The sequence below is a fragment of the Phaethon aethereus genome (genome assembly GCF_964289735.1).
Source record: "Phaethon aethereus genome assembly, chromosome: 9".
In the NCBI taxonomy this organism is placed as follows: Eukaryota; Metazoa; Chordata; class Aves; order Phaethontiformes; family Phaethontidae; genus Phaethon; species Phaethon aethereus.
Genome location: NC_138585.1, coordinates 18,563,175 through 18,590,688, shown reverse-complemented (window position 1 = coordinate 18,590,688; position 27,514 = coordinate 18,563,175). Strand labels below are relative to the sequence as shown.

The 27,514-nt window shown below is 65.0% G+C and overlaps 3 protein-coding genes across 3 annotated transcripts; 2 read left to right on the top strand and 1 right to left on the bottom strand.

Moving 5' to 3' along the window:
- Window positions 1-1,058: 1,058 nt before the first annotated feature.
- On the bottom strand, window positions 1,059-8,334 carry PSMD2 (proteasome 26S subunit ubiquitin receptor, non-ATPase 2; the record flags this gene model as incomplete). Its single annotated transcript, XM_082003608.1, has 21 exons — window positions 1,059-1,241; window positions 1,323-1,441; window positions 1,530-1,656; window positions 1,809-1,903; window positions 2,005-2,173; window positions 2,303-2,386; window positions 2,580-2,725; window positions 2,812-2,913; window positions 3,005-3,167; window positions 3,378-3,465; window positions 3,559-3,686; window positions 4,085-4,191; window positions 4,379-4,525; window positions 4,812-4,872; window positions 5,077-5,221; window positions 5,508-5,666; window positions 5,765-5,989; window positions 6,369-6,490; window positions 6,727-6,891; window positions 7,173-7,229; window positions 8,200-8,334. 21 exons carry the CDS (start codon window positions 8,332-8,334, stop codon window positions 1,059-1,061), a joined length of 2,727 nt encoding a protein of 908 aa, XP_081859734.1.
- A 1,581-nt stretch (window positions 8,335-9,915) lies between these two features.
- Window positions 9,916-17,852, top strand: ECE2 (endothelin converting enzyme 2; the record flags this gene model as incomplete). The annotated part of the gene is made up of 19 exons (XM_082003527.1): window positions 9,916-9,948; window positions 11,655-11,741; window positions 12,134-12,278; window positions 12,485-12,700; window positions 12,803-12,927; window positions 13,068-13,214; window positions 13,291-13,356; window positions 13,555-13,743; window positions 14,176-14,318; window positions 14,458-14,572; window positions 14,825-14,935; window positions 15,151-15,249; window positions 15,337-15,414; window positions 15,615-15,718; window positions 16,043-16,153; window positions 16,465-16,532; window positions 17,195-17,385; window positions 17,472-17,567; window positions 17,676-17,852. The coding sequence occupies 19 exons, from the start codon at window positions 9,916-9,918 to the stop codon at window positions 17,850-17,852; spliced, it is 2,301 nt and encodes a 766-aa protein (XP_081859653.1).
- Window positions 17,853-19,724: 1,872 nt separating this feature from the next.
- Window positions 19,725-21,271, top strand: LOC309407836 (mitochondrial ubiquitin ligase activator of nfkb 1-A-like; the record flags this gene model as incomplete). The annotated part of the gene is made up of 4 exons (XM_082003480.1): window positions 19,725-19,844; window positions 20,100-20,187; window positions 20,268-20,388; window positions 20,575-21,271. The coding sequence occupies exons 1-4, from the start codon at window positions 19,728-19,730 to the stop codon at window positions 21,269-21,271; spliced, it is 1,023 nt and encodes a 340-aa protein (XP_081859606.1). The 5' UTR covers window positions 19,725-19,727.
- Window positions 21,272-27,514: the final 6,243 nt, after the last annotated feature.

Here is a 27,514-nt window from a genome sequence, read left to right as displayed (position 1 = left end):
GCTCTGGGCACCGCCCGCGTCACGTGACACCGGCGCCGCACCCCTACTGCCGCTGTCACGTGGCGGGGTGGGGCGAGAGGTGTCGTCTCTTGACCCGGCGGAGGGGTGGTGCGAGGCACGCCCCTCCCCCGCCACGCCTCCCAGAGGGCCACGCCCACCGCTCCGGCCTGCCCCCGCACTCCCCGTGCGGCAGCACGTGGCGCGGCGCCGCACCCGGAACCCTCCGGCACCGGCACCCATCCAGGACGGACACCCACGCGGGACCCGGCCCCACCCGAGCCCTGCATCCATCCCGGACCGTCACCGCTCCGACCTGCACCCACCCAGGATCCATCCAGCAGCGGCACCCACGCAGCACCACCCGGGACACGTGCCCACCGGCACTGGCACCCCCCCACCGCGACCAGCACCCACCCAGGACCTGTACCCGTTGGCATCTGCATTCACCCGGGACTCGCACCCCTCCAGCGCCCAGGAGCTGCACCCTACCCAGGACACACCAGCACCTCACACCCTCAGGGGACATGGCCCCCACCCTGCACCCCACGGTACCTTGCCCCTATCCTGCGCCCATCCCATGCCCCTTGGGACTCAGCACCCCCCACCCATCCCAAGCTCCCAGGCCCCGGTCTCCATCCAGCACCCTGTGCCGACCACGGCGCAGCACAGAACATCAGCAGAACCCTGCGCAGCCCCGGGGCAGCTGCAGCTGGGGAGTCACCCCCTGGCCCCCCCAGGAGAGCAGTCCCAGCCAGGGTCAGGCCACGCTGGGGTACACCCTGCCACAGCCACAGAGGGTGGGGAGAAGCAGGAGCCAGCCATGACACCCCACGGCTCTGTGTTCACCCCCTGCTTCTCAGGGGTCTGCACTGTACCCAGGCCCCAAGGAGCAGCTGGTACCCTCAAGGAGAACCACAGCACCAGGAAGGTATGGCCGCACCTGAGTCTCTACCCAGTTTATTTCCTTGACTCTTAGTAACAAAAACAAACAAAACCAAACTAGGCTTTTCCCCTCCCATCCCAACCCCCCTACCCCCCCCCCCCAGCCCACCCTCAGCTCAAACATCGTAGTTGGGGTTTTTGCGCAGGATAACAAATCCCTCGAGGATGGGTGTCACGGGCACATGCTCCTCCGTGGCCAGCTCTGCCCGCTCTCCGTGTGCCAGCAGCACTGGCGTCGTGTGAGTCTGGAAGCCGGTGATGGTTTTAGGCTTGCCCGCCTGGCCCACCACGTCCACAGCCTGCAAGAGGAGAGCGAGGTAAATGCCAGGGGCATGCCAGGATGCAGGAACGCCCCATCACCAGCCCCAGCTGCCCCTTACCTGTCCTACCCGAACCGACACGGGCAGAGGTCGCAGCTCCTCATCGAAGGTGACGAGCATGCGGGGCTGCATGGCAGCAACGAGCCCGTAGAGAACGTAGTGGGACTTGCCCAGGATAACTGGAGGGGAGGCAGAGGTAAGGAGGTTGAGCGCTGCCCACCTCATGGGACAGACCGGTGCTGGGGGGGACGAGCCCACAGTACTCACTGTTGCGCACGTCGAGGAAGGACACAAGGACAGTGAGCAGCCCAGCCACGGCCACCTGGCTCATGAGCTGGCGATCGCTGTGGTATGGGCACAGGGTGAGCGTCCCCTTTCCCAGGTGGGTCAGACCCTAGTGTGGCAGAGAAAGCACATGAGAGAGTGGTGCCTGGGACCCCCAGCCCTGCCCAGCAAAACAGTGACACCCCTGGAACACCACTGCCCTCCCACACCGAGGGCAGGGACCCCAACCTGCCCCACAAGTAGCGAGCGCAGGATCATCACCTGGGCCAACCGCACCATGAAGAGGTTGTTGGGGTCCTTGGCGTGGTACTGGGCAAGCTGCCGCAGCATTGCTGCCAGACGGGCATTGTTGGTACCTGGGCAAGAGGGGGTGCAGGCAGAGAGCAAAGTACATGGCTCAGGTCTCCCCACCTTCCCCCCTACATGAGCCCCAAACCAGTCTGTTCCCCAGGCTTACCGCTGCCCACCATGCCCATGGCAAAGATGGAGTTGTAGGAGACCTCAGGGTCAGCATCGTGGGAGAACTTGCTGAGGGTGTCAAGGATGTTGAGCCGGGGGTTGGAGACCGAGATAAGTGCGAGGGCCAGGGGCACGGCACGGCGGAGGGTGGGCTCCCCGTACCGCAGCTGCACAGAGGGGAGGTAGGTGTTAGACCCCACTTAAGGGCAGCGAGGTCTACAGAGATGTGAGGCAAGATCCAGTCTCTATTCCTCGGTCCCATCCCAGCTCTGTGCTGTACGCCCAGTGTCACTCACCAGGTGGCCAAATGTGCGCAGGGCCATCTCAGCACCGATCTCCTCGCCCATGGCAATGAGTGCGATCCCCAACACTGCTACACCCTGCAGGGAGAACCCAGCCTAAAACCCAAGTCCTCACAGCCTCTGTGCCCACCCTGAGCCCAGGGACACAGAGAGAGCAGAAGATGCTGCTGTGGGCAGTTTTCCCCCAGTTCTGATCCTGTAAGTGGCTTAGGGACCACCCCAAAGCCAGCTTCTGCACCTGGGACACAGGTCACAGCCCACATTTCCTCACCTGGTGAGCCCCCATGTCAGCTGAGCTCTCTTTCTTCTCCTTCTCTTTCTTGTCCTTTTTGTCCTTGTCCTCCTCTTTCTCCTTGGAGTCAAAGTGCTCACTGCAGATGTGCAGAAGCTGTTGCACCTTCAGGACATTCCCCGAGCCTGGGGTGGGGAGCGGAGGGCCAGGATCAGCAGATGGAAGGCCCAGGACTGCTCCTGCCTCCCCGACCTTGATCAGCCCAACTCACCTGCATAGGCACAGATGTCCACCAGCGTGTTGGCAAAGCTGCGGAACGGCTCCGACACCACCTCCAGCGCTGCCAAGATGGCCTCGATCGCCTCTCCCTTCCCTGCCAAGGAAGGCGTGGTGGTTAGAGGACAGCAGTGGATGGATGCTCCCACCCCATCCCCCAACCCAGTGCTGGCACTGCCTAGCCTTACCCAAGTGGTTCAAGCCCAGCCCAAGCGGCAGCCACCGGGCATATGTGTCCTTCAGCTCCGTCTCCGATTTCTCCATGATGGTTTGGAGGATGGTTGAGGTGACATCCCCGTTGCAGGAGCCTACTGATATCATCCCACAGGCCAGGGCAGTCACACCAGCCACCTGAAGAGGGAAAGGAGACATGCTGCACATGGGGACAGTGCATAGCGAGCTGGCCCCCAAACAGGGTCATGCTCTTCTGGCACAGCACAACGTCAGGCAGAGACACGCAGACCTGCTCCCAGCTGCGGGACAGGCCCTGTATCCCCAGGAGCTGCTGGGGACTGGGTGGGGAAGCAGGAACCCCTGGCTGAACCCTGCCTTACTCCCTACCTCCATGCTGGACTTGGAGTCTCCCATCACAGGTAGCAGCAAAGTCAGGACGTCCTCACGGTTGGAGCCTGCATATGCCAGCCCCAGCCTGCAGAGAGTCCAGGGGAGCATGAGAGGGGAGCGCAAGGAGGGAGCTTCACCACTCTGTGCGGCCCCGGGGAGGGTGGGGTTAGACCCTTACCCAAAAATAGCTCCGATCCTCATGGTGTTGCTGTTGTGAAGGACATAGTCGGACAGGAGGGCCAGGGCTGGGTCACATTCATTCCTCACCCCCGAGTTGACGATGCCACAGGCCAGGAGGGCTCCCGACTGCAAGGCAGAAGCACCGTCATGCACCGGCCACCAACGCACAAAGCTCTCTGCCAGCCAGTGACTGTCACCCCACATGTTACACCCACTCCCCAGGACAGGCAAGTTGGTAGCAAGTGAGCAATGCCACTCTGGATCCAGCTGAGCAGTCCAAAGCTCGTAGCTCTGTGACAAGGGGACCTCAAACGTGCCTCAGGCAGTCCCAAAGAGCTTCCCACCATGCTGCGAGCTGCTCAAAAACCTGGGACGCAGGGCATCTGCACCCTCTCTGGGCAGGAGCTGAGCCACACAGCTGACCAAGGCAAGGTTAACCGTTCCCCGAGCCAGCCGCACGCCCAGCCCACAGCCTGGCTGCCCCAGGCAGCTGAAGAGCCTGTGCTGGGATCTGTGCCACCAACCTTGATGTAATCCTCCGAGGAGTACAGGTATTTGTCGATCTGTGTGAGCCCCCCGTCCACATCCCACAGCAGTATCGTGCCCAGTGAGGCTGCAGCACTCAGCATCCCTGCAGTTCCAGGGGAGAAGAGCCTGAATCGATGTACCCTGCCTGGGGCAGGTGGTGGCCAGGGACACAGGACAGCCCAGTGGCAGCCGTGCCCTGCAGCCCCACTTTCAGCAGTCCCCCAAATGGGACAGGGCAGCAACCCCAAGCCTAGGGGCACCTCCAGCCCCTGCCCAGCTGGCTCCCTCACCATGGTCCTTGTTCTTGTACAACCATTTATTGCCATCGTCCGTCAGCAGCTTGTCCTGTCCGAACGCAGCATTCACAAAGCCGTTCACAAAGGAGGAGGCCAAATTCATGCGGGCTGAGTCCACTTGGGAACCGCTCCCCCCGAACCCTGGGGAACGATGTCAGGGTGAGCCAAGCAACTAAAGAAGCCCTGCCAGCCCTCCACCACAGAGCTGTCCCATGCCACAACGGGGTGAGGACCTGTCCCACCACCAGCAGGAAGGAGTCCAAATGCACAGCAGGCAGCTGGGACTACTCCACACCAGGTCAGAGAACCTGGGTGGGCTGCCTGCCCACCCTGGGATAAACAGCTGACTGCACCAGCCCAGAGGTGCCTTGCAGCCCCAGGAACTCCTCACAGGAGGAACAACAGATGCCACAGCATGAGCTCTTACGGTTATTTTCCAGGTGGGTTTTGTAAATATCGTCTGGCACTTTAGGCTCCATGATGTCCAGCTGCAGAGACAATGGAGAAAGGGAATTATCTCCCAGCCAGCACAGCCCAGGGCAGCTGCCCTACAAAGGCAACCTTTCCAGGTGGTGCCTAGCCAAGGTCATAGGGACAAAGGATCTCTTCCCAGATCTTGCCACAGAGCCCAGCAGCCAGGGCAGACACAGCTGGAGGCAGCCCAGGGCCCTTTTCCCAGCCAGGACACTCACCTCTCTGGCCAAGGCCAGGAAATTGCTGTTGAGCTGGACGTTGGACATGATCTCAGTCAGGTCCTCGTACTCCTCCACATCCTCGTTCAGCTCCAGGAAGACCCCGTGGCGGCCCAGCATAAAGGCCATCTGCTTCTGGACAACGCTGCACAGAAAGGAGAGGTTTCACAAGTGCCCGGAACCCAACCAGCCCCAGCACAAACACAGGTTCACTAAATGGTAAGCCAGCCTGTCCTACTCCAGAGGCACACAAGAGCAGCCCAGAGATGACCCACTCCTGCCCATCTTGATTTCAGGGACAAGAGTCTCAGCCCAAACCCCCAGACACCTCCAGTGGTGGCAGGATCCAACCCAGCTCTGCACAGACAGGGAGCTGTGCCCCACCACTATGGGCGAAGGCCCCAGAGGGCAGGGAATGAGTCTCTGCTTACACATCTTTGCAGGAAGTGAAGATGTCCTCCACCAGCTCCACGTCATTGAGCATCAGAGCCAGGCGCAGGGCTTCAGGGTAGCGGCTGAACTTGCGGAAGATGCCCAGGGCACAGCGCAGGAGAGCAGAGTTCTCTGGCTCTGGGACGTAGCTTACGCAACTTTGAGAAGGAGACAGGCATGAAGGTGATGACGTCAGGCAACAAGCCCTCCAGGGACCAGGCTCCCTCCAGTGCCTGAGACTGCTGAGGTCCCTCACCTGGTCAGGTAGAGGCACACTTTGGAGTAGGCATTGTCGTCAATGTACTTCTCCAGCATGTCCATCTGCTCAATTTCCATGAGCAGGTCACAGGCCTCGTGCTCAGCATTGTGGGCCATGTTGTAGGGGACGATCTCCTTGACCAGGGTGAGGAGTGTGTCCCTCTGAGCCTTGTCAGCCTCATCGATCTCCTGCCACTCCTTGGCCACCTCCCCTGCCAGATGCCTGCAGGGACAAAGGGACATCACTGCCACAGAATCCAGCTTCACCCAGCCCCAAGAATGGGGAGCAGCTGCCACTAGTTAGCCAGGGCTGCGTATTGTCTACGGGGGGGTCCATGTTCCTGCGAGAGCTTATGGGGGACAAACCCAGAGGAGGAATTGGGTTAAGAGCAGAGATTACAGAAGCTGCGGCAGCAAGATCTTGGCAGCTAGCAAATCACTGTGGATAGAGGATGAGGCGACACATGTGCAGGCGTGACAGGGGCAGCTGAACACAATCCCAGCAGGTCGGGACACCTCCCAGACAGGTCAGAGACAAAGCGCTCAGGGAAATCCCTCAGAGCCTTTGTCCTTCCCCGAGTACTACTCCCACCGAGGCTTACCTGACGTATTCATGCCCCCAAGATGCCAGCTCCTCCTGGGAGCCCACCAGCCGGTACTTCAGACACTCACGCTCCCCACTCATGGTCATGGCCAGAACAGAAATGATGTCTGCCGCAAAGCGCTGGGGAAAGAGTGCGGAAGTCCAGACACATGCCAGGCACAGGGAAACAGGGGTAGCCAGGGACACAAAACCCTCTCTGTGCCCACAAGCAAAGGCACAGCCCAGGCAACGTATAAGCCACCGGAGCAAGTCACAGAGGCTGATGTTAGACCACAGGGTCAGGAGAGCTCTATGATGACCTGCCCCAGCACCATCCCCTCCCAGCCACGTGGGATGGAGGGGCCAAGAGCTTTTACCTTGTTCTCTCCCGGAGACATGTTCTCATAGATCTCCTTCAGCTTGCCGTAATGCGGCCGTAGGAACTTGAGAGGTTTGGGAACGGAGGTCATGGAGGTGGTGGAAGACCGGATCTGCCTCCGCAGCTCCTCCAGGGCTGGGCGGTAGAGGGACGTATCCTTCTCCTGCAGAGGGAAGCTGCCTGTCAGGAGGCAGGGGGCTGGTTCCTGTGCCACCATCCCGCTGGTCCTCCCCAAACACAGCTGTGGCTCTGAGCAGAGGGAGGCAGAGGTCCGCTGGGCACAGGTCAGGGAGGCAGCATGGCTGGGGGACAGACTGCAGCAGACAAGGAGGAGCCCCACTCAAAGTGAAACCCCCCCCATTTCCACTGCACAAGGAACAACGGTAAGTGAGGGACAGATAGACTCAAGTCCTGGCCAGGGCTCCCTGCATGGCACAGACTTACCCCCAGGCGCTCCACCAGCATCTCCAGCTCATCCTGCAGCTGCTTGTCCTCCTCAGACTGCCGAAACGCACAGGAGAACGCAGAGTTAAGGGCATCCAGCACAGACACCCCCAGTGTGACAGGTGGGGGTATCACTTGAAGCCACAAGGGGACTGGGACACAGTGACACACACACCACCACCCCCAGGGCACATTACTGGGGTCACCGCTCCGAAGAGACCTCCCCTTCCCGGGTGGGGGAGAAGCACCTCCCCCGTTACCCTGTGCCATATGGCAACATCCCCACGGAGAGCGGCATGGCACGGGGAGGGGGCAGGGGGCTTCCCCAGCAACTGGAGCCCCTCTTCCCAGAGGCAGCCGCCCACCAGCCAGTGGGGACCCCCAGCACCAAGGCCACCCCCGTGCTGGGCAAAGAAGAGACCCCTCCACAGTCCCCGCTGACAGGATGAGGGGCAATGGGCACAAACTGCAGCACAGGAAGTTCCACCTCAACATTAGGAAAAACTTCTTTACTGCGAGGGTGACGGAGCACTGGAACAGGCTGCCCAGAGAGGTTGTGGAGCCTCTTTCTCTGGAGACCTTCCAAACCCGACTGGACGCGTTCCTGTGCAATCTGCCCTGGGTGATCCTACCCTGGCAGGGGGGTTGGACCAGATGATCTTCAGAGGTGCCTTCCAACCCCTGCCATTCTGTGATTGTCACACGCGCACCCTGATGACATCAGGGCTCCCCTCACCCCATTCCAGTGACATCAGATCCCAGAGCCTCCTGCCCCACCGCGCACGCACAGCCCCCAGGGCAGGGCGCCTTCAGCTACGTTACGCGGGCACCCCCAAGACGTCACGGCCACCCGCCGGAGGGGGCCCCCTCGCGCCGGTGACGTCACGCGTCCCCGCCGGAGGGGGCCCCGGTGACGCCACAGGCGTGCCGGCCGCCCCTGTGACGTGGGATGACGTCCCGCTCTGCTGGTGACGCGGGCTCGGCCGGGCCGTGACTCAGCTGCGGCCCCCGGTGCGGTGGCGCTCACCAGCTCCTGCTCCTTCTCGGGCCCCGTGGGCGGCTCCCGGCGGTCCCGGCCCCAGGGCGGCGTGGGCTTCTCGTCGCCGCCCGACCCGGGGCCCCCCTGCACCCGGCTCTGCCCGCCGCCGCCGCCCGCGTCCATGGCTGCTCCGCCGCGCACCCGCCACTCTGCGCCTGCGCGCCGCACACACCCGCCACCAATCGCCGCCCGGCGCCGCCGTGACGACACAGGAGCGCGCCAGGGGCGGGGCTGGGGGCGGGGCCGGGGGTGGGGTGGCCCCACGTGCCGCGGCGCTGCGCAGCGGCGGGCACCGGCACCGGCGGGGGTGGGAACGAGGGGGGACATGGCCCGTCCCGGGGTTCCGGCGGTGCCGGGGACGGGGTGGGAGACAGGCAGCTCCGCCCCCCTGGCACGAGTCACCGGTGCCACCCGAGCCGGGCAAGTGAGGCGGCATTGCCCGGGGCCGGCAGCCTCGGCGTGGTCCCGACACGCCACGGACACCCGTGGGCACCCCTGTGCCCTTCCACCCGTGCTCACACACAACACCTCCTGCACGCATGTGCCACTCTGTGCCCCTAGCCCCGCAGTTCAGCCAGGTGGCACTGCCTCGCCCAGCCCCACCGGGCCCCCCGGGGGGCAGCTTCGCCACCGGGCAGCGCCCCGGGCTGCTCTCGCCGGGGAACCCCCGGGCAGCGGGTGCAGTGCCAGGCGTTTGCCCCACCAGCGTTGTTCGAGGCGCCGCTGCTGCTCAGACCCGGGCACCCAGACAGCCGCTGTGTGCCCTGAACCCCGGCGGGCAGGGGGGACCTTACACGAGGACCTGCACCCAAACAGCCCCGCACGCCGCGGCACCCCGGGCACCGGGCAGGTGACCTGCAATGACACTCTGTGCTGGGCAGGCGGTAGCACGGTGTTGGGAGGTGTCGGGGCGGGGTGCGGGCCCTGAGCACGGCCACGGCCTCCTCTCGTTCACCCCGCGGCGGTGCGCGTGGCGGCGCACACCTGGGTGCATGGGACTGTGTCACGCCGCGCGCAGTGGCGTGGGCCTGCGGGTTACCGTGTGCGGGTGCCTGGGGATACCGGGCATGTGTCTGCGTCCGCCTGGGCATGTGCCGGAATCGGGGAGGGCCGGGCTGCTGCGGCTCTGCGCCGTTACCGCCCCGCCGCCGGTGCCGGTACCCAGCGCCACGTGGTGTCAGTGTGCCTCCCCGGGTGCTAAAGCCCGGTGCCGGTACGTGCGTCAGTGTGCCAGTGCCTGCTGTGTGCGCCCGAGCGCTGCTCCCCGTACCGGTGCCGGTCCGAGTGCCAGTGGCGAGGGTGCTGGTGCAGGTACCGGTATCTGTGCCGGTGCGGGGCTCCTCCCGCGCGCACGGCTGTCACCTTGGCGGCAGGGCTGGGCCGGGTGGAGCGGAGCGGAGCGGTGCGGTGCGACCGGCCCGGGCACCGGTTCCCCCACTGCAGCCACCTCCCGGGGCGCCGTCCCCAGCCGTCCCCGCTCGGTGCCCGCGGGCCGCGCCCCGCCGCTACCAGCCCCCGCGGCTCCATCCCTCCGGCGCGGCCCCATCCCTGCCCGGCCCCGGCCCCGGTCCCGGCCCCGGCGCGGCGCCCGGTGCGGGCCATGGCGGCGGCGGCGGAGGCAGGCGGCGCTGCGGCGGCGGCGGGGGCCCGGCGCGGCCCGGGCGGGGAGCGGAGCTAGGCGGCAGGCGGCCCGGGGTGGCCAGGATGAACGTGGCCCTCCAGGAGCTCGGACACGCCGTGAGTGCCCGGGGCGGCGGGGCAGGGCGGAGGCAGCGGGCGGGGAGCGGGGCAGAAGCGAGGGGGGAACGGGGGCACCGGCTCATGGGGCAGAGGAGGCAGCGAGGGGACCGGGAGGGGGCCGGGGCAGGGGAGACCCCCGGGCTGGAGGGCTCAAGGAGCTGGGGGGGGCTGCGGGACTCTGCGGGAGGAAAGGCTGGGGAGGGGCGGGGGATGCAGGGGTCTGCGTGGGGACGGAGAAACTGTGTGGTTGCAGGTGCCCTGTCCCTCACGGTGGGGTGAGAAGGGGGAGGAAGGGTAACCCCAAGCCCCTGCTTGGGCTCGGGCAGGGGCACATGGCGCGGTTTGGAGACAGCCCCACAGACGCTGCTCCGCTGGGACATGGAGCCCACCTGGGGCACAGTGATGCTGCTCGTAGGGTAGCAAGGGTACCCCTAAGGCAGCACCCCTGGAGAGAGCAGGAGACCCTGACCCTGTGGGTCTCAGCCCCACGGTGGGGCAAGAGGAGCCCTGGGATCAGGTCCTGCTCCTGCCTCGAGGATGCCAGGAGGAGCTGGGGCAGGGTTGCTGCCAGGTGGTGCCCAGGAGGATAAGGACCACCCGGGAGGGGAGAGGAGTGTGTCGGGGCAGCCAGGGTGGCAGGGGTGCCCGGCTGGCCGAGCTCCCATGGGATACTGAGCCATCCCTCCTAATGCCAGTGGCTCTCAGGATCCCACCCGGGCACAGGGCTCCTGCCAACTGTCGATCCCAGCCTCCCACCCTCCTGCCACGGCAGCCCTTGGCAAAGCCCACTCCCTGTCCTGGCAGTGTGGCAGTGGGCAGAGCTGGGCATGGGGCACTGGCTCTACTTCACCTCCTGCCCATCGTCCTTCCTGGACCCGGACACCAGCCCTGCAGGCAGCCCCGGGGTATCCACCTTAGACTGCAGTACAGACAGGAGGGTGAGCTGCACCCCACCCGGGCATTAACTCTGAAGCCTAAGGATGGCTCACAACCAGCAGCATTGCTGGTTCTCTTCCACCAAAGCCTGGAGCTTTTTCTTCCAGCTCATCCCCCTCTCCAAAGCTGCTGGCTCAGCTCCATCACCTCCCTCTTGGCTGAGTCCTCGGCAGCCCTCACGGCTGGGTTGGTGCAGCTCCTGCCGAGCTGCCCCTCAAGGCCAGGAGAAGAGGGTCCTTCCCTGCCAGGTGACACCTCCTGTAGTGCCCCCTCTCCCCCCACACACTCTGCCCGCACAGGTTTGGCCCTATGCCCAGGGCACCCCCAGGACCATGATGGGGTGGGAGGTGCTTCCAGATGTTTCAGGCCGGTGCACATCTGCATGGAAAGTTCCAGGCAGGGGAGGAGGGGAGAGGCAGCAGCACCAGGCAACGGTTTCCTGGCAACAGGGACCACGTCTCCGTGGCGATGTGGCACCTGTCGGCAGGGCTGATGCCATGGCTGTCATGGCGACATGGAGGGATGCTCCAGCGCGAGCCCCCGAGCCCCCCACCAGCAGCTCTCTCCGTGCTCCTGGGGGCCACCCAGGGCTGGGGACAGCCTCTGGGGAAGGCCCAAGCGCACCAAGGGGGGTCAGGAGCTGCCCTGGCCCCCCCCATGCACCCACCGAGTGAGCACAGGCCCTCGTCGTAAGAGCCGGAGGGCATGGCGGAGTGGGGGGCTGTCACCCCTACGCCCCTGTCCCAGCCTGCTCCCCCCCTTGGCAGATGCCTGACTACAAGCGTGCCACGTTGCAGGATGACGAAGGGCCAGAACCAGCAGGGGATGGCAGCGCCTCTCCCGACAGTGTGGAGGTGAGGTCTGCCCCAGCACCTCCATCCTTCCCCTCTCCATCCTCCCTGGTCGCCCTCCTCGCCCTCAGCCGGAGCCTGCCCACAACCGGGTGGGCAGCAGGAGCAGGGCCGGGAGCCAAACCAGCCCTGGCTGTCCCCAGGGACGTGCTGGGAGACAGCCAAAATGCGGCAGAATGTGTCCAGGCTATTGTCCTTCCTTGCGGCTGGGGGGGCCGCCAAGCACCCACTGCTGGCTCCCTGGGGCTAGTGCCCTGGGCACCCATGGAGGGATGCCCTGGTCCCCATCTTGTCATGCAGCCGAGCCAGGCACTGGGGAGAAGTAGGGGAGGGAAGGGGGAGCGGCGAGGCTCATTCCCTCCGCGGTGCGATGGCAGGTCTCTGCTCCTGCCCAGGTGGGGTTTCGGAAGGGGCCGGGGCCGCTGCTGAGCCGCCTGGCCTCGCGCAGCCAGCTGGAGCTGGTGCTCTGTGCTATCGCCGTCTCCCTGGTCCTGCTGCTCGGCATTGCTGTCGCCGCCTTGGCCATCCAGTACCGCAGAGGTAGGGAGGGTCCCTGTGTCCCCGCTGAGGCGGCAGTGGTGTCCCCCCACCCGGGGGAGCATGGCAGGACGGGGAGGGACAGTTAAGCCTGGGGTTCCTGCTCCGGGTGCCCTGCCCGCCTCGGGGTGCAGGCAGGGTTTGGCCCCTCTCCGTGCCTCAGTTTCCCTAGCACACGCGCACAGCCCCGGGCATGCCTTCCCTGCCAGATCCCTCTCACAGCACATGCCTGACGGACGCCTGCGTCCGAGTGGCCAGCAAGATCCTGGAGGCTCTGGATGCGGAGATGGACCCGTGCCAGGACTTCTACCAGTACTCGTGCGGGGGCTGGATCAAGAGGAACCCGCTGCCCAATGGGCGCTCCAAGTGGAGCACCTTCAACAGCATCTGGGACCAGAACCAGGCCATCATGAAGCATCTCCTAGGTGGGCACTGGGTGGGTCATGGCCACTGGGGTGGGGGGTGACCTCCAGGTGCAGGCAGGCATTGCTCCGGCGTCCCCGGGGCTGACCCACAGCCTCCCGCAGAGAATGCCACCTTCAACTCCAGCAGCGAGGCGGAGCGGAAGACGCAGCGGTACTACCTGTCCTGCCTCAAGGAGCAGAGGATAGAGGAGCTGGGCTCCCAGCCGCTCATGGAGCTCATCGACAAGGTGAGTGGCCATCCACACAAGAGCCGTGCTGAGCTGGGCTCAGCCCAGCATATCTCCCACTCTTTGTGTAACCGGGGAGGGGGCAGCCCTCGGGGACAGACCCCACCCCTCCTTGAGGCACCGGGTCCGTCTGTCAGCAGATCGGGGGGTGGAATATCACCGGCTCCTGGAACCAGACCAGCTTCATGGAAGTACTCAAGATGGTGTCAGGCACATACCGAGCAACCCCCTTTTTCACGGTGTACGTGGGTGCAGACTCCAAGAGCTCCAACAGCAACGTCATCCAGGTTGGCACCTTGGCACCGAGCAGCGGCCAGCACCGGGGGGGCACCGGGCTGCCCATGCGACCCCTCTCTCCCCCAGGTGGACCAGTCGGGGCTTTTCCTCCCATCCCGAGATTACTACCTGAACAAAACGGCCAACGAGAGGGTGAGGCTGGGTGCCGGGCATGCTACTGGCAGCAATTGGGGGCAACCCATGGCAATGGGGTGCAAGCAGGGCTGGGGCACACCTGGCATCTGCACCCTGCCCATCGGGTGGCACGGTGCCTGGGCAGCAGATCGGAACCCCCCGGAAAGGTGGGATCAGCTGCCGCTGGGGCTGAGCTGGGGTTTGGGGTCCCGCCAGGTCCTGGCAGCGTACCTGGACTACATGGTGGAGCTGGGCACGCTGCTGGGGGGGGTCCCGGAACCCACCCGCCTCCAGATGCAGCAGGTGCTGGACTTCGAAACCCAGCTGGCCAACCTCACCGTGCCCCAGGCTGAGCGGCGGGACGATGAGAAGATCTACCACAAGATGAGCATTGCTGAGCTGCAGGTGGGCATAGCCCGGTGCAATCTGGAGAAACCCTCTGAGGATGCGGGGAGGGGTTGTCCAGTGGGACACAGAGGAGTCTGTGCCCACTGTTGCCCCCGCCCAGGGCACCCTGAGCATCCCCATCCATTTTGGACATGTGCTGGGTGCTGGAGTGAGGTGCTCATCCCCTCGGTTGTCAGGATTTGGGGGGGGCCTGCCACCCCACAGTGGGGAGCCTGGGACCCCCTCCTTGTCCTGCAGCACTGAGAGCAGCAGGGAGCCACGGGAAGGGTGCCTGGGGACAGAGAAGGGAACTGGGGTGGTGAGGTACCTCAGGACCTTCCTGGGGAGCACAGCCCCTGCCCTGGGGATCCCCCTGTGCCAGGCAGGATGGGGCAGAGCCGTGCCAAGCACCTGGTCCTGGGACGTGCTGCGTCCCCGTGTCCCACCCAGGCCCTAGCCCCTGCCATTGACTGGCTGGATTACCTGTCCTACGCCCTGGCCCCGCTGGAGCTGGCGGACACAGAGCCCGTGGTGGTGTACGGGGACACCTATCTCCAGCAGGTCTCTGACCTCATCAACGGCACTGACAGGAGGTGAGGCGCCCATGAGCACCCAGCCATGCCCCATTTGGGGCTGCCCCTATGGTGGGGACATGTTTTGGGCTTGCTGGTGGCTTGGAGGCTGGGGCATTCCCACGGATTGTGGTGAGACGCGGCGTCTCTGCCCACACAGCGTCCTGAACAACTACCTGATCTGGAATCTGGTGCAGAAGACGGCCTCCAGCCTGGACCAGCGCTTCGAGACAGCCCAAGAGAGGCTGCTGGAGACACTCTACGGCACCAGGAAGGTAAGGGGGGGCACCGGGACCAGCCCCTTCCACCCCCAGCCTGAAGGCAGCCAGGACCACCTCTGCCCTTGGGATGCTCTTGGGATGCTGAGCCCTGGATGATGCAGAGGAAACTCAGGGATCATCTTTTGGGATGGGAGTTTAGCTGCTGAGCATCTCCCCCCTGGCTATGGGGCAGAGCTGGGCTTGGGGCAGGGAGGGGAGCAGGGAAAGGGGCTGAGTGTCTCACAGACCCCCGTCTCGCTCCCACAGTCCTGCACACCCCGCTGGCAAACCTGCATCTCCAACACGGACGATACACTGGGCTTTGCCCTGGGCTCCCTCTTCGTCAAAGCCACGTTTGACCGGGACAGCAAAGCCATCGTGAGGACGCTTCTGCCTCCATCCCCCTCCCCACCAACATCCATGGGAACCCCCTCTTTCCCCCCCACACCCCAGGGCTGGAAGGTGGGGAGCAGGGAAACAAGACCCTCACCCCTAGGGAGGTCACATCCTGCCTGTCCTGCCCCTGCCCGAGGGGCTGCGGGGGGGCAAGGGGGCTGTGGGGGGCAGGGGACCTCATTGCCTCCCCTCCCCAGGCTGAGGAGATGATCAGTGAAATTCGGACGGCCTTTGAGGTGTCCCTGGACCAGCTGGACTGGATGGACGGGAAGACCAGGCAGGCTGCGAAGGAGAAGGTGACCCCAGGGAGGGCAGCGGGTGGGAGATTCCCATCCTGGGAAGCCCCCTGCCCCATCTCACCGCTGGGGTCTCTCCTCACGCAGGCGGATGCCATCTATGACATGATCGGCTTCCCCGACTTCATCCTAGACAACAAGGAGCTGGACGATGTCTATGATGGGGTACGGGGCCACACGACTTGTGGCAGGGCCTGCTCAAGCCAAGCCCTGGAAGGTCTCATGGTGGGACGATGTCCCCATTTTGGGGACCCATTTGGAATGGGGAGTTACATGGAGCCACCCCTGTAACCAAGTGCATCCCAGACAGGGTGGGGGGAACAGCCCCCAGTGGACCCCTCCTCATCCCTCCTTTTCCTCACCAGTATGAAGTCTCAGAGGACTCCTTCTTCCAGAACATGCTCAACTTCTACAACTTCTCTGCCAAAGTGATGGCCGACCAGCTCCGGAAACCCCCCAACCGTGACCAGTAAGGGGGAGGGCCGGGGGGAGGCTGTGGCACTGTCATGGTGTCACAGCACTGTCCCCAACATGGCCTGGGTAGCACTGGTTCACTGAGGGGAAGGTCCCCCCATGGGGTGGCACAGCATTGTAGGTCACTCGTGGTGGCTCTGGCTTGTCCTTGGGACAGCTGCAGAGTCCCTTGGTCACGGGGCGGAGGGCAGCGGTGACTGACAGCCCTGGGCAGGGCAGCACAGGGGACCCATGGTGGGAGATGGCACAGGAGAGTGACAGGGTGGGAGGCAGAGGGGACACATTCCTGCCTGTCCCCTGTCCCACCTCCCTGCCCCAGGTGGAGCATGACCCCGCAGACCGTCAATGCCTACTACCTGCCCACCAAGAACGGGATCGTCTTCCCCGCTGGCATCCTGCAGGCTCCCTTCTACGCCCACAACCACCCCAAGTGAGCCTGGCACGGGGATGGGGGGCATCTCCTGGGGGTGGAGGGGCACAGGCTGGATCAGAGCCAGCACCCACAGAGCCCCCCCAGTCACAAAGCGAAGCCTTAGGGAGTGAGGGTCCACCAAAGCTTTACATCCTGCAGCCTGCAAAGTCCCCGCAGGGCCACCGCTGTCCCCAACAGGACTCATTCCCAGCCAGGTGCCCCAGACACAGACAGGGTGCCAGGGCTGCAGGAGGGGTGCCGGCGCTGGGGACAGTCTGTGATGGCATCATCCCCCCGCGCTTACCTGGATCTCTCCCGCGGCCCCGCAGAGCACTTAATTTTGGTGGCATCGGAGTGGTGATGGGGCACGAGCTGACCCACGCATTCGACGACCAAGGTGAGAGCCCATGGGCAGCTTCGGCCCTGACCCCCATCACCTTCCTCCAGCCCCCCGGCCTCCCCCTGCCCTGGGTGTGGGGAGGGGGTGCTGTGGACACGCAGGGGTCCTGCTTCGCCATCCATTGCATCATGTGTGCTCATGCCCCGCCCCGGCCACCCCCCCTTCTATCATCCTGTCTCCCCAGGTGGCACCCGCCGATACCTCCCCCCGGCTTCTCTGTGCAGCTTTCGCTCCATCCGCTTGGTGAGGACACAGTGTCTGCAGCCCCGGCCCCCTCCTCATCCTCCTCCCTGCGGGGTGCGGGATGGGTCCCTCTCACACCCGCTCTGCTTTGCGCCTTCACTGCTGCCCTGGAGCCAGTGGGGATAAGATGGGGGTGATACGGGAATTTGGGGTGACCAATCCAATCCAGCTTGGGACAGTGGGGATGGCTGGGGACCCAAGAACATGGCTGAGCCCCAACCGGAGCCCACCCGGAGTAGGGGCTGAGGGACACCGTCTCCCCTGGGCATGGACCCAAGGCACCAGGTCCCCCAGTGTCCTCTAGGGCTGTCCCTGCCATATACCACCTCACCCTGCTTTGGGACCCCCCGCAGCAGGGGCTCAGCAGAGGGCCGTCGTCCCCTGGTCCCACCCCGCCCCACGGCTTTGTCCCGCAGGGCGGGAGTATGACAAGGAGGGCAACCTGCGGCCATGGTGGCAGAACTCCTCCCTGGAGGCCTTCAAGAACCGGACGGCGTGCATGACAGAGCAGTACGGCCACTACACCGTCCACCGTGAGAAGGTCAATGGTCGGCAGACGCTGGGCGAGAACATCGCAGACAACGGCGGGCTCAAGGCGGCTTACAATGTGAGTGCTGCTGCCTGGGGGAATGTGGACCCCCTGCCCCATGCCTGTGTGTCCCTCCCCAGGGCTTCAGGGCACCTCTCCCACAGGCTTACAAGTCCTGGCTGCAGAAAAATGGGGAGGAGAAGCGCCTGCCAGCCCTGGGGCTCACCAACCACCAGCTCTTCTTTGTGGGCTTCGCGCAGGTAGGGCAGAGTAGGATGGTGGGGTCCACATCCCTCCCCGGCCCCTTGGAGCCATTCCGCAGCCCCTCATCCTGCCCCCCATCCCTGAGGCTGCTCCCGCTCCGGCAGGTGTGGTGCTCCGTCCGGACGCCGGAGAGCTCCCACGAAGGGCTGGTGACTGACCCCCACAGCCCTGACAAGTACCGTGTCATCGGCACCCTCAGCAACTCCCGGGACTTTGTTGAACAATTCGGCTGCCCCCTGGGCTCCCCCATGAACCCCGGCAAGCACTGTGAGGTGTGGTAGGGACAGGGAGGGTGCTGGGGACAGAGGAGATGATGCCTGGCTGTGCCTGCCTCTGGCCCTCAACAGCTACTGGAGCTGGCCCATGGGCAGAGAGCGGGGCCACCCCCCAGGTCACCCTCCATCACGGTGTCTCCCCTGTGCACGTACCACACGCCACCTCACCCCACCTTTCCCCCAGCACACACGGCCACGCACTGGGCACCCACTGCAGCCCCCATCCACAGCCTGGGGCTGGTCACGGCTGGCAGAGAAGCTGTAGCACCCCCAAAATGCAGCTCTGCCCCCCAACCCTGATGTGCTAGAGATGGGCACAGCTCAGCCCCCCCCAGTGCCGCATCCCTCCCCAGGCAGGCATGTCAGAGGGGTTAAGGGAGAGCACTAGACCCCAGCCCTCCCTGCTCCTGCCCCCAACCTGCCGGAGACGGAGGCCAGGGTCTGCTGGCTCCGTTCTTCCCTTGCCCCCTCCCGATCCGGCTTGGCTTCCCCATCCACCTCTGCTGGGACCAGCGGGCGGCAGTGGGGACTCTGGTGCCTTCAGCTGTGGGTGGCTGTCGCTGAATTTATTTAATGATTAAAAGCAGTTTCCACTTACTCCGGCAGCTCCAGGTCTTTCGCGGTGTCAGGGGGTTAGGGCAGTGGTGGAATCTGGCATGGGGGAGGTGACTCAAAAGTTGGGGGATGTGTGCGAGATGAGACATCCTGAGGGACCAAGGGATAGGAGTGGGAGATGAGACATCCCGAGGAACGGCGAGAGGGGAGCAGACGTGCAGGGAAGCAGCATGGCAGCCACGGGGCTGAGCCTCAGCCTGGCGTCCCTGGCAGGGTTGAGGGGGACCAGTCACTCCTCAGCCACAGGCATGGGGGGCCGTGTTGCTGGCTGGCATTGAGGCAGGTGGCTGGGGGACACCAGAGGCGGCTCTGGTTGAGGCTGGGGAGACGGGAAGGCAGGAGCCGGGCTGGGACAGCCCTGCAGCCCCGGCCCAGCCCCCGCGCGGGGGGTCCTCCGGTGGAAAGGCCAGCCAAGGGTGCCCATTGCCCCCCAGGAGGGCGGGACAGCACAGGTGACCCCATCCTGCCCTGGGGCCAGACCGTGGCCGAGACGCATCCGCAGAGTGCCTGAGGCCTGCCCCGGCCGGACCTCTCCCCACACCGCTCCCCCAGACCCATACTGGGATCCCGCCCCCCTACACCTCCGCCTCCGCACTGGGACCCCGCCAGCCTGCAGGAGACAGCGGCCACGGTGGGGCTTGCAAAGGCCGCCGGGAGTTATAGTCCTGTCATTGGCAGGCGCAAGGCCGGAGGGGAGCTGTAGTTCGGCGCGAGAGACGCTGGGAGCTGTAGTTCCGGGTGCGGCTCACCCCGCCGCCGCGCTGCAGGGGGCCGCACTCCATTTCCCAGCAGGCAGCGCGGCGGGGCTAGGGCGCGGGCCTGGGCGCCTCCGGCCTCGAGGGGCGCGGGGGGCTGCGAGGCCGGTCGGGGTGAGCGGCGGCAGCGGGGTCGGGCTGGGCCTAGGGGGGCTGTGTCCGTGCCGGGGTGCTGGGTCCGGGCCAGATCGGGGCTGCTGGGCCCGGACTGAGAGTGCTGGGGCCCGGGCTGGGTCACGGGTGCTGAGCCTCGGCCCGATCCTGGGTGCAGGGAAAGACGGGTGCCGCTGGAGTCAGGCTGGGCGAGGGCTGCTGGGCCGGGCCGAGGCTGCCGAGCAGCTGTGAGTGCTGGAGCTGAACTGGCCCCTGCGGGGCCCACAAGCAGGCTTGGCCCTAGGGCAGCAGCCCCCTGGGGATGGGGGAACTGGGACGTCCCTGCCCCTGGGCCGACACGGCCCCATCCCCCAGCCAACACACTCACCTTGCAGAAGTGCCACCCGAGCCTGGCACCATGGACGCACCACCCATCACGCCTGGGGAGCTGCTGTGTCTGGGCTCCAGTCTCGCCTTCTCCGGCCTCTTCTACTACCTGTACAGGAAGAAAGCCAGAGTCATGGCACGCATACAGGTAGCCCTGTCCCTCAGATGCTCTCTCCTGCCCACTGTCTCTTCCCTGCTGCCCTACACTGCCCAGCCCAGAGCCTTTGATTTGGGTGCACCTCTTTCATGACTGCAGCCTGCTGCATCATCTACCAATGTCAGATGCCCAGGACCAAGCAGGTCACACCCTGCCAGAGATCCCCACAAAGCCATGCATGACCCACCTCTGCCTGCCAGCCCATCTGCCCCTGCCCGTGTTCACACCCAGTCCCTGCTCTTCCAGGAGGCCCCAAAGCTCCAGGTTGATGATGATTTACCAGCAATGGTGTCTGCAGCTGATGGGAGGTGCCTGCCTTATGTTGCCCTGGAAGGTAAGGAGATCCTGTGACCCCAACTGGGGATAGGGGCCGGGCTCTCCTGTGCTGGCCATGATGCATCCCTTGGTCCTTAGGCATAGTGCTGCCAGCCAAGGCTGCTCTGACCAGCCATTACCATGAGGGGCTGCAGGGTGTGATCCAGAAACTGCTTCTGAAAGAGCATCGGCTGATCTGGAACAGCTTGGCCCGGAGCTGGTGAGTGATGGGAGGGGACGGCAGGGGGGGCTTGACTCAGTGGGTCCAGACCCCCATCCTCTGGGGCCACTTGAGATGCAGAAAGTGGCTGGGTTAAAGGCTCTAGTCCCTGCCCTCGGCTCAGCCCCAGGAGCTCAGAGTTTCTCTGCGTTGTCCACATCCCAGCACTGCACTCTCTGCTTGCAGGAGCGAGAGCGAGCGGGTGCTCTCGGAGCAGATCTACACCGTCCCTTTCTTGCTGGCCTCGCCGGACTCCGAGGCGGTGATGCCAGTGAGTGTGGAGAGCCCACTCCAAGCTGTCTGCCTGCCACTGGAGACAGTGTATGAGCGGTTCCAGCAGCCAACCCATGGCTTCCGTGACTTGCTGGGCCAGTACTTGAGCGGGGAGAAGCCCAAAGGCATCCTGGAGACAGAGGAGATGCTGCGGGTGGGAACTGGGCTGACAGGCATCGGGGAGCTGGCCCTGCACCCCGACGGCTCCCTGCACCTCCAGCCACCGGCCCGGGGGGGCGAGTATTTCCTGTGCCTGGGGGACTGGCAGACAGTGCTGGCGGAGCTGGAGTCGGCCAGTGGGCTCTGGAAGGGGGCGGCCATGCTGTGCGCTGCAGCGGGCCTGGCCGTCCTCCTGCATGCCTTGTGCCGTGCCTACCGCCGCGCCCGCCTCAAGCAGCAGCGTGAGGACAAGGAGCTGGACGGCGAGGAGGCCGGGGATGGGGGGCCTGAGGACTCCTGTGTGATCTGCCTGACACGGCCCCGTGAGTGTGTCCTCTTGGGCTGTGGCCACATCTGCTGCTGCTTCCGCTGCTTCCAGGCCTTGCCTGCCCGCCTCTGCCCCATCTGCCGGGGGCCCATTGACCGTGTGGTGCCCCTCTACCAGGCCTGAGAGCACCTGGGGGTGGCCCAGGGAGGGGCACCGTGAACCAAGCCAAGCCTGGAGCCTGCAGAAATCTCAGCTGTCCCCTTAGTACAGCTGAGTGATTCCTGTTGGGAGGGAGGGGTCCTGGTGTGCCCCCTTGTCTGGTTTTGGGAGGGGGTCAGTTATGGCCTCCTCATCTCCTTTGGGGTGCCAGAAGGACCTCTCCCCCCAAACATGAAGGCCTGGGGGAAACTTACTCAGTGCCTGAGCCGAGGAGCCGAGTCCCCAGCCCCACACTGGGGTGTTCCTCTGGCAAGTGGCTCTTTGACCTGTGCCCCTTCCCCAGCCCTGACCACCCCCCCCCAAAGCCATGTGGCACTTTTCCCTTGTTTGGCTTTTCCAGCGTGTGGTTTTGTCTGTGGGGAGGATGATGGGGGCAAGACCAGGGCTGGTGGGACGCAGCCACCAAGGTGGGGTGACAAACACCCACCCCACCCCCAGCCACTTCAGTGGCACATCTTGGTGCCATCACTGTCGTTCCCCCCCCTCAATCTGCGTGCCTACAGCCACTGTCCTAACTGTGCAGGGGCACCCGGGGGCTGATGGTGATGAAGTATGCCCTTTCGCCAGCTGCTCTGCCACCCGGGGAGGGGGGCCGCGTTCCTCTGTCCCTCTCTGTAGGGTCCCCACTCTCCTCCTGGAGTGGCAGGACAGCCATGGAGTGCCCCAGAGCCTGCCCATGCCTCCGGCCCCTGCTGCACCCAGCTTTCTTGTCCACCTCCTGGCCAGGACCGGGTACAGGAGCGGCTTGCGGTGGTGTGTGGAGTGATAAAGCCAAGGAGTCCAGCTCAGCCTTGCCTCTTCCTTCGCGCCATGAAGTCGGGGGGACGTGCCGGCAGCCAAGGCTCTCCCCTGGGAGGGGGCGTGGGCGGGCCCCACCACCTCCCTCCCCACCCAGGGAGCCAGCCCGGGTGGGTGGTGGGCAGGGACCCCCTGGCTGGTGTGCACCTCCTCAGGATACAGCCTGGGGCGGGGGGAACAGGACCGTTGCCAAGGCGATCATGCTCTTCCAGTCTCCATGGCAACCGCTCCCCTGGACTGCTCCCCATCAGTGCCTGGTTGCAGTTGCTCAGGCAACGCAGGGGCTCTCCTGGCTCCTGCGGCTTTGGGGCACCCAGGGGTTGGGGGGGGGCCGCTCTGGCAGCCAGACAGCAGCAGGGGGATGAAGGGGAGGGATGATGTGCCCCCTCCCCAGAACAGTGGTCCCTGTTGCTGCCGGTGTGGGGCTGGGAGCTTGCCTGGGGCAAAGGTGCCCCTGTGGTGTTGCCCCCAGGGCCCACAGCCAGCCGTGATGCCCCAGAGCACCCAGTGAAACCCCAGAGCACCCAGTGAAACCTCCTGGAACTTGTGCACGAGGTTCCCCTCCTCCCCCCCCACTCCAGTCTTTCAGCTCAGCTTCTTCCCCACATCAGCACAGGGACTGCCGTGCTGCAGAGCGAGCAGTGGGGCCCGAGTCCCCCCCCAGAGCCCGGGCATCCTCCCTGCAGCAGGAGGGTTTTCGGGAAGGAGATAAATACCAGATGAGAGAGGGCCTGGCTGCCAGGAACACAGTCCCCGCGTGCCAAGAGCTGCTGGTGCGAGTGGGTGTGTGGGGTGGGGGGTGCCTGTGCTCCCCAAGATTGCTCACCTCGTTCCCAAGGGCCCAGCCGACAGCCAGCGATGGGCACAGCTGGAGAGGGCCCTGCAGCCACCCGCTCCCCTCTGTCCCCACAGGTGCTGAGGGTGCCCAGGACAGGGGACACATCCCCTGTGCTGGAGGAACATGGGGAGGGTGCCACCCCATTCTGGGGCACAGCTCTGCCATGTATACCCACCGTCTTGGGTCTCTGCCACCCACGGGAGGCCACCAGCCCCACGGTGGCCTGGACAAGCGGGGCCCGCTGAGCAGCCCTGCCTGGCACTGCTCTGGGCAGCAGCGTGACTCAACCGCTCAGCTCAGCCAGAGCCTCGCTGTGCCAAACCACCCGGCACAGGGGCTGCCCGGCTGTGCCGCAGCGCCTGCGCCCCCGGCCGAACCCACTGTCCCCTCCTGGGGATTCTGTCGGGAGCAGGACAGCAGGGAGCTCACGGTGCCCAGGCTGAGCCCTGCCCAGCCTCCCTCCCCGCCATGCAGGGCCCAAGAGGGACGCAGGCGTCCTGCCAGCTGCCCCCCCTGCCCACAGGGTTCCTGTGGGTGCCCACCCATGCCCATAGCACCCACCCGCACCCCCCAGGGCTCCAGCCTGCTCCTGTCTGTTGTCATGGTGACCAGAGATGTGGTGACAGAGGAGGATGGAGCCTCACACCCCAGCAGGGCTCTTCACCACCCCCCGAGGTCGGCCTCCCCCACCCTCCTGGTCTCCCTGGCCCCAGATCTGGGCAGGTGACCCTCCGTGAAGCCCCTGCCCCACTGGGGGTGCCCCATCTGTTCAGGTGCAGCCATGGCTTCGCTGGGACCACGGCTGTGCCCCGGGCAGCTCATGTGAGGGATGGGGACAGTGCCACCCCCCTTCCACATGCCCCAACTTACAATCGGAGCCCCCTCGGGAGCACCCTCTTCCCAAAGCCAGGCTGTGCGCGGAGACAGACAAACTCATCTCACTAGTGACAACCTGCTGGCTGGCCCCAGCTTTCCTGTGAAGGCTTGAGCCCTTCCTCCCTGGGAAAAGCGCTTTCCCTCCAGGGAAGGCTTTTTGGCCTCGTCTTCCCACATCACTGGCTGCAGGGACAACACAGGGCAAGGAACGTGCTGCTGCCCCATGCTTGCCCTGGGCTCACCCACAGCACAGCTGCCAAGCAGGATGCCCCTTCCCTGTCCCCCAACATCTCCTCACTGCAGTGACAAGGGCCACCACAACCATTGTCACACACGGCCATCCCCACCGCCTGCCCCCAGCCTGGGTGTGTGTCTCTGCTCCCCCAAAACGCTCATGCAAAGGAGCTGCCCGACCATGGCACAGGCAGCACACACAGCGGCATCCTCACCTGGGCTCTGCCTCCCAGGAGCCGCTTGGCTACCGAGAGCTGGCAGCAATAGAGGGGGACACATCCCTGACCTTGTCAGTGACCTTTGCTGGCCCCCCATGCCGGGCCGGGTGCTCAGAGCCGTGGTGCCAGCAGCAGGGAGCTGGCGCTTGGCAAGGCCCCCCAGGGCCATGGCTGCCACCACCGCGGAGCAGAAGTGCCATTTCACGTTTCTTGGCAGGGCTGGAAGCAGCACAGATGGAGACACCAGAGCCGGCCTCCAGGCACGCCTCTGCAGCCCCAGCCCTGTGGGGCCAGCCCCGGTGCTCCCAGCCCCAGGTGACAGCACTGCCAGCCTCCCGGACCTGCACCAGGGAAAGCGCCAGGTCCGGTGGCCGATGCCGCCTGCCTCCTCCAAGCCCCCTGTCATCCAGCCACTGCTTGCCAGGCCACCGACCCCCTCCCTGCCAGGCCTTGGGGACCACCAAGTGCTCTCTTCCAGTCCCACTCTCACTGCCCGGGGGTCCCTGCAGAGCCTGGGCGGGACGTGCCCCACCATGAGCCGCTTGCACACACACAGGGTGTTTCTCCACTGTAAAACCGCCTGAAGCACCAGTGATCGCAGGGAAACCCCTCACCTCCATCAAAGCACCCGGAGCCGGCACCTGAGTCCCCTCCAAGGGTGCAGGGCTCAGGGGCAGCACCCAGCTGTGGGGCTGGGTCACGGCAGGTGCTGGTGGGCTCCCAGAGCATCACCCGAAGACCAGTGATGAGGCACAATCTCCGTCACCAGCCCCACTGCAGCTGGGAGCCCGGCTGCGTGCCCCCTGCCTGGCCCCATATCCACCCCAGGGGGGTCACGGCTGGCCTCCAGCCCTTGGATCACCTACAAGGTGTCCCAGCCCAGGGGCTGCGGCCCAGGTTTAAGGAGCCAGGGCAGGAAGAGCCGCCTGCTTCCTGCTCCCACGGCCCCTTCTTCCCACTGGAGCCGGCTTTGTGTCGGACAAAAGGCTGCAAAGGAAGCGAGAAAGGAGATTACGTGGCTGCTAAAAGGCGGATAACGAAGGTGGGATGTGAGCCAGGGGAAGGAGGGTGTGCGGTCTGGCTCTCTGTGGGGGATGCAACCTGCACTGGCAGAGGATGAGGGTGGGGTCCCTCCTGCACCCCCCTGCCCACATTCAGGTCCCTGGTACCTCCTTCCTCCCGCCCGGGGACGCATGGCCAGCAGCATCCGTAGGGAGCCAGACTAGAGCTGTCCCAAGGAGATGCAGTGCCCAGAGCCACAGCACTGCCCTGTCCCACCTGCAGCCCAGCTGTGCCGGCACAGTCCAGCCCTCCACTTGCCTGGGCAGAGTGGGGGGTCCCTTCCACACCCCCAAACCCCAGCCAGCCCCCAGAGAGCTCGCCCCCCACCCCACAGCCAAGCCAAGCAGCTCCCCTGGGTGCAAGGCACTGTACAGATACAGGTGTGGGATAAGCGGGGCCGTTCCCAGGGTGACCCCTCTCAAGCCTCTCCCCCGGAGCCTGTGGGGCTGAAAACCCTCCTGGAGCACAGCACTGGCCCCGCTCACATCCCACACAGCCCATCTGCTCCTCTTCTCGCTCACCCCCAGCCCCGCGTGTGCCACGGCCTGCCTGTCCCTGCCCACGGGCAGCGGCACGTGGGCTCAGTGACGGGAAAAGCAGGCCACATCTCAGCGTGGGCCTCTCGCCTATTTTCCCAGGCACTTTTTGCAGGAGCAGAAGCTGTCACATGAAAAAGTTCAAGCTGGTTCCCCAGCAAAGGTAGGAATAAGAGCACTGCCTCGCCCAGTGGAGAGCGGGCACCACTGCCCCATCCCTCCGCATCTCTCCTCTGGGAGGGGACAGTGGGACCGGGGCTCTGCAGAGCCTGGCACAAAGGGAAAGGCATGGCTGAGCCTTCCCAAAATAGAAGTACCTGCCCTCTCGCATGGACCAGCTGGGCTGATGGTCTTCTGCAGTGCCTTTCAACAGCATCTCAGGCCATGGAGATGCTACCACCAAGAGATGGACCACAGGGCTGTCTGTAAAACCCCATGCTTGCTCCCTTGAGACACCCAGAGGAAGATTCTCATGGGGCTGGCATGGGCCTGGCGCAGGGCTAGCAGGCGCTGCTGCCACGCAGGGCTCTGGCTTTGCTGCAACCCAGCACACCCACATGAGCAGTGGGGCCTGCATGCAAGGGAGCAGCAGGAACAGGGCTGCCCCATGACAGAGTGGTCCTCTCCAACCAGCCTGACTCCTCCTCCTCCTCCTCCTCCTCCTTCATCCTCATCCTCATCCTCATCCTCATCCTCATCCTCATCCTCATCCTCATCCTCATCATGATGCAGGGCCATGGCTGTACCCACAGCTCAGACAAGGAGCAGCAGCCTCAGCCTGATCTTAAATAGCCCCCCCAGCCCCAGGTGAGTGGGATGGGGGGTCCCAGGTGAGGCCACTCAGGGCCACCAATGTCAGGCAGTGCCATCACTGCCCTGGCAGCGGAAAATGCAGGAGGAAAGGGCCAGGAGTGTGCAGAGGGGACATAAACAGGGCTTGCGGGGGGGCACTGGCACCACTCTTGTAGGTCTCCTCACTGACCCGTGGCAGATCCTCATGGAGGGTAGCTCCCCTTCCCCTTGTCCGCAGAGAGCCCCCAGGGACGGGCCAAACCATGGGGCAAGGGGCATCTCGGGGCACAGCCCTTATGTGCAGAATGACACCCACGTGCCCCCCACAGCCCCACAAATACATGCAAATGGGCACAGGTGTGCACAGACGTGCATAGGCATGTGCAGGGACCCACACATGGCGGGCCAAGGGGACTGGCAGGGCTGGGGCAGGACCCATGTGGCTCCAAGGGGGGAACCCAACACTGCGGAGGCTGGGGGAGGGGCTGTGGGAGGGGCACCCCTGTTGGGCAGGGGGCACAAGTGGGGGGCTGGTGCCAACTTGGCTGGGGTGGCCCGGAGTGGGAGCTGGCCCGGGGGCCCTGGGGAGCCTGAGCCTGCCGGGCTGCAGGAGGCTGGGAGCAGGGCTGGGGGTGCTTGGGGTGGTCTGGGGGATCCGAGAGGGGTGTTGGAGGGTCTGTTTGGCATCACCTTGCTGCGGCTGTGCCTGATGGTCCTCGGCTGTCTGACAAGGGGGTACCCGGCTGTGCCAAGGGCTCCCTGCTCCACAGGGGCACCCCGTGTTCAGGGACACCCTCGAGCTGGGGCGACCAGCCCGGCAAGGCCGTGCCGGGAGGAGCATCCTGCGCTGGGG